At 42.7% G+C, this 10,363-nt stretch overlaps 1 protein-coding gene across 1 annotated transcript; it reads right to left on the bottom strand.

Moving 5' to 3' along the window:
• Positions 1–5,252: 5,252 nt before the first annotated feature.
• LOC139392136 (perforin 1.8) lies at positions 5,253–7,825 on the bottom strand. The gene is made up of 3 exons (XM_071139867.1): positions 7,804–7,825; positions 6,809–7,353; positions 5,253–6,583 (listed from the first exon to the last, which is right to left on the bottom strand). Exons 1-3 carry the CDS (start codon positions 7,804–7,806, stop codon positions 5,362–5,364), a joined length of 1,770 nt encoding a protein of 589 aa, XP_070995968.1. The 5' UTR covers positions 7,807–7,825; the 3' UTR covers positions 5,253–5,361.
• Positions 7,826–10,363: the final 2,538 nt, after the last annotated feature.

Below are 10,363 nucleotides of genomic sequence, written 5' to 3'. Positions count from 1 at the left end.
AGGTCCTGGCGTGGGGTTCTGTGCTTTGGCAACCTGGCAACCAAACAAGCTTAATGAAGACTTACAATAGATTCAGAGGGGTTGGGTTAAATGCAGAAGACACTTTTCAGTTAATGCATTCAGTTGCACAACACACTAGGTATCCCCCTTTCCTTTCCAAAGAAATACATAGCATGCACATGGTTATCAGATTAAGTAGAAGGTCAGTGTTCATGTCAAAATCTTCTATATATATATATATGACAAACATACAAATGCTTAGGGTTAGGAGTTTCCAAAATTGTGGGTTGGTAATGGTTGTTCAGTTATGAACTGGCCCAACCTCAATCATTGATCTGTTTCTGACATAGTAGGCTATTGCTTTACAAGTCACAGGAGTCTATGTTAACAAATCTAACGCAATGGTAAATCGGTAGCGTTAAAGGTTTAGAAGTGTGTCAGAATTTGTTTTGCTATGTTCACAAATGGAATTACGGGCGCAAGTAGCTGCCGGTGGCACGAAATGGCTGGGTTTTGATACATAAACAAGTTGTGGGTGTGTCGAGACTTGGCCTCTTGCTGGCCAATCAAAATGTGCTCCATGGCTAAATATGTGGTTGCTTGAAGTTGTGTATTTACATTATTTTATATATTGCATTGTCATCAACTCCAATTCGAATGTTAGTCCGTTATAGCCTAGTTTGTTAAATAGCCTGCCCCTTATTGTCTAAATATGTCGAACATGTTTGTAGTCCACATTGTTCTAATTTCATTGCTTCAATATGTTAAACATAGGCTATAGCATTTGCACTGATATTGTCACGCCCTGACCTTAGTATTCTTTGCTTTCTTTATTATTTTGGTTAGGTCAGGGTGTGACATGCGTGATTATATGGTTTTTGTCCTGTCTAGGGTTTTTTGTAAGTTTGTTTAGTCTTCGTCTTCATTAAAGAAATATGTATTCACATCACGCTGTGCCTTGGTCTCCTCCATACATCGAACGTGACAGAATCACCCACCACCAAAGGACCAAGCAGCGTGGTAACGGGCAGCAGCAGCGATCTCAGGACTCCTGGACATGGGAGGAGATTCTGGACGGCAAGGGACCCTGGGCACAGGCTGGAGAATATCGCCGCCCCAAGGCTGAGCTGGAAGCAGCGAAAGCCGAGAGGCGGTGGTATGAGGAGGTAGCACGGCAGCGCGGTTGGAAGCCCGAGAGGCAGCCCCAAAATGTTCTTGGGGGGGGCACACGGGGAGTGTGGCTAAGTCGGGTAGGAGACCTGAGCCAACTCCCCGTGCTTACCGTGGAGAGAGAGGGACCGGGTAGGCACCGCGTTATGCCGTGAGGCGCACGGTGTCCCCGGTGCGCATGCATAGCCCGGTGCAGTCGGGCTAGAGTGGGCATCGAGCCAGGTGCCATGAAGCTGGCTCAGCGCATCTGGTCTCCAGTGCGTCTCCTCGGGCCGGTGTACATGGCACCAGCCTTACGCATGATGTCCCCGGTTCACCAGCACAGCCCAGTGCGGGCTATTCCACCTCTCAGCACTGGGCTGGCTACGGGGAGCATTCAACCAGGTAAGGTTGGGCAGGCTCGGTGCTCAAGAGCTCCAGTGCGCCTTCACGGTCCGTTCTATCCGGTGCCACCTCCACACACCGGCCCTCCGGTGGCAGCCCCCCACACCAGGCTGTCTCTCCGTCTCCTTCCTACAGGTGCTCCCGCCTGTCCAGTGCTGCCAGAGCCTTCCTCCTCTCCAGAGCTGCCAGAGTCTCCCGTCTGTCCTGAGCTGCCAGAGTCTCCCGTCTGTCCTGAGCTGCCAGAGTCTCCCGTTTGTCCTGAGCTGCCAGAGTCTCCCGTCTGTCCTGAGCTGCCAGAGCCGCCATTCTGTCCTGAGCTGCCAGAGCCGCCAGTTTGTCCTGAGCCGCCAGAGCCGCCAGTCTGTCCTGAGCCGTCAGTCAGCCAGGAGCTGCCAGAGCCGTCAGTCAGCCAGGAGCTGCCAGAGCCGTCAGTCAGCCAGGAGCTGCCAGAGCTGTCAGTCAGCCAGGAGCTGCCAGAGCCGTCAGTCAGCCAGGAGCTGCCAGAGCCGTCAGTCAGTCCGGATCTGCCAGAGTCTCCCTCCAGTCCGGATCTGCCAGAGTCTCCCTCCAGTCCAGAGGCGCCACTCACTCTAGACTCGACCATCAGTCCAGTGACGCCCTCTAGTCCGGGGTCGGTGGTGAGGGTTCCCGCTCCGGAGACATTACGTAAGTGGGCCGAGTCAGAAGTGGAGCGTCCCTCACCAGAACCACCACCGATATGCCCACCCAGACCCTCCCATATAGGCTTAGGTGTGCAGCCGGGAGTCCGGGGGGGGGGTCAACTCACAAGGCTATTGATAAGGCCTAAAATGACGGTATATAACTCTAATCAAATTCTATTTAAAAAAAGAAACAGCACATGTTTTAAATAGGCTATATGTAAATACTGTTACAGACACCATAATTGCACCCCGTGGGCCTATAATACAGACGAGGCATCTTAAACTATGGAGGGTTTTACGCACATCCAAACTTTTCTTATGGCCTTGATAAAGATCCAATATAAAGACAAAGGGGGAATGTCCATTCACTGTTATACTGCTCGCAAATGTAATGTTTTATAAACATCATGGAACCATCTTACAGATCATATTTGCACTTCTCCTGAAATAGCCGTGCATTCGAGCCATCCATATGTTAAACCCATTGACGGTGAATCTTTCTAATAAGTTTGGTTCTTAATCAAATGAAACAAAAAACATGAACAGTTTTTTTTAAACCAAGAACAGTATTTCTACATAGGATCGGGTCAGAAGCATGATATAATAAATCGCTTCACTTGTTCCATGGCACTCTGTGTACACGTAGGCCTAAATATCTTTACACAAAACATTGGCATGTCGACACAAAATACTAGGCTCCTGTATCGTTGCCTATGTGCGAGGCAGATAAAAAAAATATATATATGCCATTGATAGGGCATTATAGGAGATCTGAATAGTATGGACTGGAGTGTGTCTTTTGTAATCAGAAGAGGGGTGCTCTTTGAAAAAAATGGGGATGGATAGCCTACTTGCACAAGCAAAATGAAGTTTGCTTGTTTTAAAAAAATCAAATTCAACGAAATGGGGGTGGAAACCATTCATTTTTGAATGTTTCTAAACATGAAATTCACTGGCTCAAAAGGCACTTCTATCAATCCATGGGCACAGTGCGTCATGGCTGGAAAAGCTGTGCTCCTGCTCTCAAAATACATGCCCTTATCAACTGCAGTACCGTTAAGACCTGCTTTTTGTGGGTCTTAAAATGTCCCATTAGTGCTGCATGAAGTTAGAGCCCACAGTCTTTAAGGTGCAATATGCAGAAATCGCTCCGCCATTTCCTGGTTGTTAAGATTCAAATAGTTTGCCTAATTTCAGTTTGTGACAAAACAAGCAATGTATAGTGTAGAGAATTATTGTACCATCTAAACCACTGTGAAATATGTTTTCTATAACCAAAAATATTGTATATTCACCTTGTTTGAAGCTGGTGCCAAAACCAAAAGTGAAAGACGCAAAGCGAAATGTAAGCACAGGAAGCATAGAAATAAAGCACATAGAACAGATATCCCTCTTCTTAGACTTGCTTTCAATGAGAATGACAGATCTATAACTCACATTTCAATGTGAATTTGGTCGGTCGCCCCAAAAAACATGAATTGAAATGCATTCCAGGTGACTACCTCATGAAGCTGGTTTAGATTATGCCAAGTGTGCAAATTCCAGTATTCCAGTGTTTAATTGCTATATTGTAATTACTTCACCACCATTGGCTATTTATTGCCTTACCTTCCTTATCCTGACTTGTGTTTCCTAACCCAATAACAGCTCAGATGTGCTGTACATTCCCAAGCTTGTAGAAAATGAACAGTGTGCATTGTGACTGTAGAGACACGGTTCCCTGGATGTGTTCATGCCAAATGAAAATGTAATTTTAAAATATCTGTGAATTACATATTTACTACTAGGCCCATCAGTAGCGGTATGTCAGGTAAAATCACGGGGTAAGCCAATCCCCACCCTTCCCCCAAAAAGCCATTGTTACTATCTATGTGCTGGGATAATTGCGTGGTTTGCTCTATAACCTGTTAATTAATATGCCTTGCGACCGTGATATCAAATCAAATCAAATTGTATTGGTCACATACACATTTTTAGCAGATTTTATTGGGGGTGTAGCGAAATGCTTGTTTTCTTAGCTCAAACAGTGCACTAGTATCTAACAATTCACAACAATACTCACATATCCAAAAGTAAAATAATGGAATTAAGAAATATATCAATGTTAGGATGTCGGAGTGGCATTGACTAAAATACAGTAGAATATAATACAGTATATACATATGAGATTAGTAAAATTAGCACGTTTAATACTTTTTTTGTTTTATACTTTTGCGGTCAGATGCTCGCTGGCTTCCTTTGCCGTCAACGCTACAGGCGGCAAACATGTCATACTCGTTTGGACCAGACAGCATCAGATAGATGGCCTACATGTAGAGAGACAGAGGGGCGCTGTTTCACTCGCTCAGATGCTTTCTCCTGTTAGATACATTCAGCCTCTTGTAAATTGAAGGATAATAATGAAACACAGAGAGACGAAAGATACATGATTTAGTATTTTATTTCTTTGGTAATGAATACACTCCACTGAGGCCCATAAAACAATTTCAGGCACACATAGGAAGTACCGCGAAAAAAATATGGACCCCAAATGTCACGGTATAATTCGCATTCTGGGTGGTTACACTATTTTCAAAAAAATACCATGACATTCTAGTGGTTAGAGATACCTTTAAATATATATATATATATATATATATATATATATATATATAGCAAGACTGGTTTGTCATGTCATGACTTACATATCCACATCTTTCATTGTTTTTAATATCTGATAAGCTCAGCATGATAACAAACAATCTATAGCAAAAGCCTTAGATGTAATTATTGGGAATGATATTTTGGTAAAAGATGATGCAACTAATACAAGATGAGCTGCTAAAAACATTTTCACAATATCTGTCACGTCAAAATTGTAAAGCAAATCCAATGCAATTATAATTATATTGTACTTTGAACAAAGAAAAAGCTAAAACATTATATTTTGTCTTTCTCAGTGCTTTAATGCAAAAAAGAAACCAGTGCAAAGCAATTCCTCATACTATCAATGTTACAGATTGAACAGAAACACATGACACATTTCACTCTAGTTTAATTTCACATGAATCATCTAACCATGATCCTGCCTGTGGCCAAAGGGACCATCTGAAATGCTGAACTATGCAATGCGAAGCAGTCACCAACTCGTCGCTCACCTCATTCCTTATTCACCATGACATCTCTTTAAGCCAACCTTGTCAACCGCATCATTGGTGTGATTCCTGCCCAACTCAAGTCGCCAATTCTCCCCAGCCAGCATGCCATTTCTGGAGTGGAAGACTTTTGCCAGGGAGGCGCTCATAGGAGAGGGGATGTACTCTTCACAGCGTGAGCCTCCAAGGCTGGGAGCACATTGCACTGTGTAGGAGAAGAAGAATGTGCCATATTTGAACACACAGACGTCACTCACATTTCCTCTACGCAGATCAAAGGAACATTCACCCAGGACGTCTTTGTTCCAAACAACTCTGTCTGTGTCATACACTTTGAAAGTGAGTTTGGTGTCAAAGTTGATATGGATGGGTCCGAATTCAAAGCTCTCTGGCCAAACGGGATTGTCGTCGTCTTTGATCACTTCAGTGAGTTTGACTTGTTTATCATATGAGATCTCAACAAAACCATCCGTTTCGGTTGAAATGTCCCCGTAAAGTCCCTTTGCTCTCAAACCATAGACTTGCAGCCTGGCCAGGCCTTTCCCAGCAGGGCAACAGTTGGACTTGATGCTCTGATCACTGTGGCAGACACAGGCACAGTGATCCCTTTTGCTGGTCCTCGTACCTATCTGACAGGACTCTGAGCATTTCTTGATCAGGGCGTTTTCAAGGATGTACTCCTCCACTGCTTTCTTCAGCCCAGGTTGAGCAGGATGTCTACTTTTCAACAGGAAGTGAAGGGGCTTAAGGAAGTAGTGCACCACGTCAGGGATCGTTTTCAAGGACTCCAGCCACTCTTTGTAGGCGTTTGCGTCCAACGCACCTGAGAACAGCAGGTCGCCTCCATTCAGTACCCCTCCTTTAATTTCCAAGTGGCGGTCACTGAACATGCTGCTGAAACTTCGGTTGGTGCCAAGTTTCTTCTTTAGTTCATTACAGTAGTGAAGCTCGGCGGCCAAACTAGCGCTGAATTGATATGACAAGGAGGCCTCGACATCGAGACAGTCCTTCACTGCAGTGACTGTCACTCCGTTCATAGTCGCCTGACAAGACTTGATGGAAGTTACAGCACTCACTTTCCCTCCCAGGTTGACTTGAGAGGTGAAATGAGTGCCGTATGTGTCTATCAGGTTTCTATAGGCCGGCTTAGACTTGAGATCATAAACAGTGGGGAGCTTCTTCACCGAATTCAGAAATTGTTTGTGAAGAGGAGGATCTTCGACCAGGCTATATCTGAGGAAAAAAGTGACAATGGTTTGGTTAACATTTAACAATAATCGGTTGTATTTTAGTCTTTAATAGCAGTTAAGTTGAACGCAATTGGTAAGCATGTGATGGTATTGTATGTGAACTTATCATGCAATGGATACACAATATTCATGAAAAGCATTATATTAGCCTCATATTACAGCCTCTTTAAGAATCTTTTAGTTTAGTCACTGAAGTTGAGCGCATCACCTGTAGATGCTACAATGGACTTCATGCCTGGTGAAACTGTATCTGTCCTGCTTCGACTTTGCAATGGCATATGTTGCTTCTCTGGAATCTGTCCCTCCAATGATTGTCTTGAACTTTACTTCAGGAATCTCAAGGTCCAGGCCAAGTTTCCAGTTGTTGGTCACGGCTGAAGTTGTGGTATTGATGAGGGACTCACTGGATTCATAGATGCTGCTTGAGACCTCCCGCTTGCAGTCGGTGAGGGCTCGCCAGTTTGCCATGGCTGCTGGAAGCTTCTGTTTTATTCCACCCAAATAGAAATTGACAGCTAACTCGCAAGTGTCTCCCTCCCGCTCCCAATTTTCCATGTTGATCACATAAGAACCTTTTCGCTGCATCTTCACAATGTCGAAACCTTCCCCTGCCAGGTTGTAACCAGGGACAAACTCGGCCTGCTCACATTCCTGTGGCTTGCCAGGAATCTTTCCCCTCAAACTCCCTGCCAGGCACTGGAGTGTGCCTGCCCAGCAGATCAGTAGAAGTAGACACAACTCCTTCATCACCCTCTTAATAGAAAAAAGTAGAAGTAATCAAAATCATTTAGCAGACACTTTTATCCAGAGCAATTAGGATTGAGTGCCTTGCTCAAGAGCACATCAACAGATTTTTCACCTAGTCAGCGTCAGCTCTGGGATTTGAAACAGCAACCTTTCGGTCACTGGCTCAATGCTCTTAACCGCTAGGCTACCTGCCACCACACACTGTAGTGGCACGCTGTAGTGAGCTTGTAATGGTAATGTATGAGTAAATGTGTTGTACTAATCCATTTGATCAGTGAAATGTATTGCTGTTCCAAGCACTACGTATTTATCAATTACAGTACAGTGCACATGAAATAAAGTTTTAAGAAATAGGACAATATACCTTAAGATCTGTGTGAAGAATTGTTGTCCTTCAGGTTTTATGACTAGAGATCAAAAGATAACATGTATAAAAATTGAGACTTCATATCATACCATGTGCTCTTTCTCTTGGAGATGTAAAACGAAGAGAGTTGTTTCTTGATTCTATACTGGATGAGAGAGAAGAGCCTTTAAATACACTGCTGGGTAGCTTGAGGTTTTTTTGCTGGTCATTTTCACAGAACATTTAGTGGCAAACCCCAAATTTCAATGCAACAAAAAAAAGTACATTCTCCTCTGTTGTAATTGGGTGACAAGTCAGTTGGTGGTTTTAGCATTAGAATGCAAAAACTAAGAGTTTTAGGAGTTTGATTATGCAAAATATGGTTCTGTTTCAAGTAAAAAATATTTAAGGATGCTTTCATATGGTTGAAAGACGTAGTTTGATTTTACTTGGACAGTAATATCTTCAATGATGTTCTTGCTCTGTAATTTTTTTAATCTAACACATCTTCCTTTGAGTCACTCACACACAATCTTCTCACACTTTACCCTCACTACAGCCACCATTACTGGTACAGAGCGCTGTCGTGAGACAGCTTGGGCAGCAGTGTAACCCTGTGGGTGTCAGTGACTTCAGAATGCATGGATATTGCACTGGCTTCTCCTTAATGTTGCAAAATAAACCACTTCAGCCACAAAGGCCAGAGATGGAAACTGAACTGGTTGCTGAGGGGAAGGTGGGGGAGGGCAAGCTTAAAAACTGAGGCGGCAAAAATATGTTTATCGATACTGTAGGCCTATAGTCTAGGCCACATCCAGCATTTTGAAATATGCAATGTTTTGAAAATATATGCATCCTCTTACATTTGATGATGTCCCATCTGTGTATTTTGTGTTACAGGAGCACATGTTCATAATGTAAACGTTGACATATCACATGAGGTTAGCAGTGTCGTAAATGTTACCATGACCATTATACATGCAGTGTAAATTCTCCACATTACAGTATCATCATGATCTGTTTCTTCGTATTTTATTTTCCAGCCATGAAAATATTTATTAAAAACACACTACTGATTTTGATGTTCTGAAAACACAAGACCCCATAATTACCCCCCCCCCCCCCCCCAATGCTTTATTAAATGTTGATTTAGGATGATCTAAGTCACATAGTGAAAACAAGATAAGAGCACAGAATCAATTTTGTTTGTATTTCATTGCAGCCAAGAATGCCACTCTTTCAGAGTACATGACTCTTTCCCTTTAATTTAAACCATTGTAGCACTAATGCCAAACACAAGTTTATCTTCCATGAGTTTTCACCTGTCTGCAAATTTAAGTAATTTATCTTAGCTCCAACAACACCATTCAATTTATGTCATCCCTGTAAATTCCTGTTTTCCTTTTAATCACATTTTAACAGAATGAGCAAACCTCAAGCACAAATAAACAGCATGTAGTTTTATCAGCATATCGAGATTGAAAAGTATGGCAAAGGAACGCTCTCATGTATAGACTATCAAAATGCATTGACCTTACACAAACATTTGGGTTGCTAGGTGTTCGCGTTATGCAACCAACCATCTGTCCTATGTAACCATATCAAACAAAACAAACAGTATCATACTAATTTGAGTATCCCGGATTTACATTTACTATGTCACGTCTGGTCTTGCTACATAAAACACCTTGAAATGCTTACTTACAACCCTTAACCAACAACGCAATTTTAAGAAAAAAATAAGTGTTCATTTTTTTAAAAAAATCTAAAAAAGAAGACGAGTAGGAGGCCAGTATGTTGTAGTGAACTTTTATGGAATATATTTACAAAATAATACATATAGCAGCAGTCAGCATTATACATCAAGACGAACAACTGCACGCATTTTGACTACTGGTCTTCCTCGGGCAGCGTTGTAGAGGGAAGCTGATGTGTCAGGGCAAGTAAATGTCGCATGTCAGGAAAATAAATGATGTACAAAACATATATATCACATGATCACGTTAATGTATAGAGGCAACGTGAAAAATAAATGCACAGGAATGTATACAACGGAAGTGCGTAAAGGATAATCTATCACAGTTTTGCGCGACAATACATGCACTTGTGCATCAAACACGTTCTATAAAAAACAATACGCACACCATGGAGATGATCAAAAACTCAGAGGAACAAGGGAAATACAGAGTTCATATACTAGTCAGTCTAAGGTCTAGTGCAGTCTAATACTCATTTACCTTACACAAACAATACATTCACCACCTGCAGTGTCACCACAAGGGTTGCGCCCTTGATCATGACTCTCAGTTCCATTACATTACACATACCAATCATTGGACTAAGCCCTGTCATTGAGCAATCCGGTGTAGTGTCCATTTCAATATGCCCAGGAATTCTATTTCCTCTGTGGCCTAAGAGCACATGTACACAGACAGTCGACTGTAATCCACTCGCTGTCTCCTGTGATTGATTGTTTGCACACAGAGAAACACAGCTAGCTCCTCTGAGTCAGGGGAAGGGCACCTTAACCAGACATTGGTAAATACAAAGTGGAAAATCTCTATAGATTCTAATGAAACCCTAGGCCTATATGTAGTGTCTATATGTAACCTTAGGCCTATATGTAGTGTCTATATGTAACCCTAGGCCTATATGTACTGTCTATATGTA

Source organism: Oncorhynchus clarkii, chromosome 32 (genome assembly GCF_045791955.1).
Source record: "Oncorhynchus clarkii lewisi isolate Uvic-CL-2024 chromosome 32, UVic_Ocla_1.0, whole genome shotgun sequence".
NCBI lineage: Eukaryota > Metazoa > Chordata > Actinopteri > Salmoniformes > Salmonidae > Oncorhynchus > Oncorhynchus clarkii.
This window is presented reverse-complemented; position numbering and strand designations above follow the sequence as displayed.

What these genes read in the sequence shown, in the direction of transcription:
- LOC139392136 (XM_071139867.1), bottom strand. An exon ending in GTCCATTGTAGCATCTACAG is followed by an intron (nt 6,584 to 6,808) that starts GTGATGCGCTCA and finishes TTTTTTCCTCAG; the next exon opens with ATATAGCCTGGTCGAAGATC.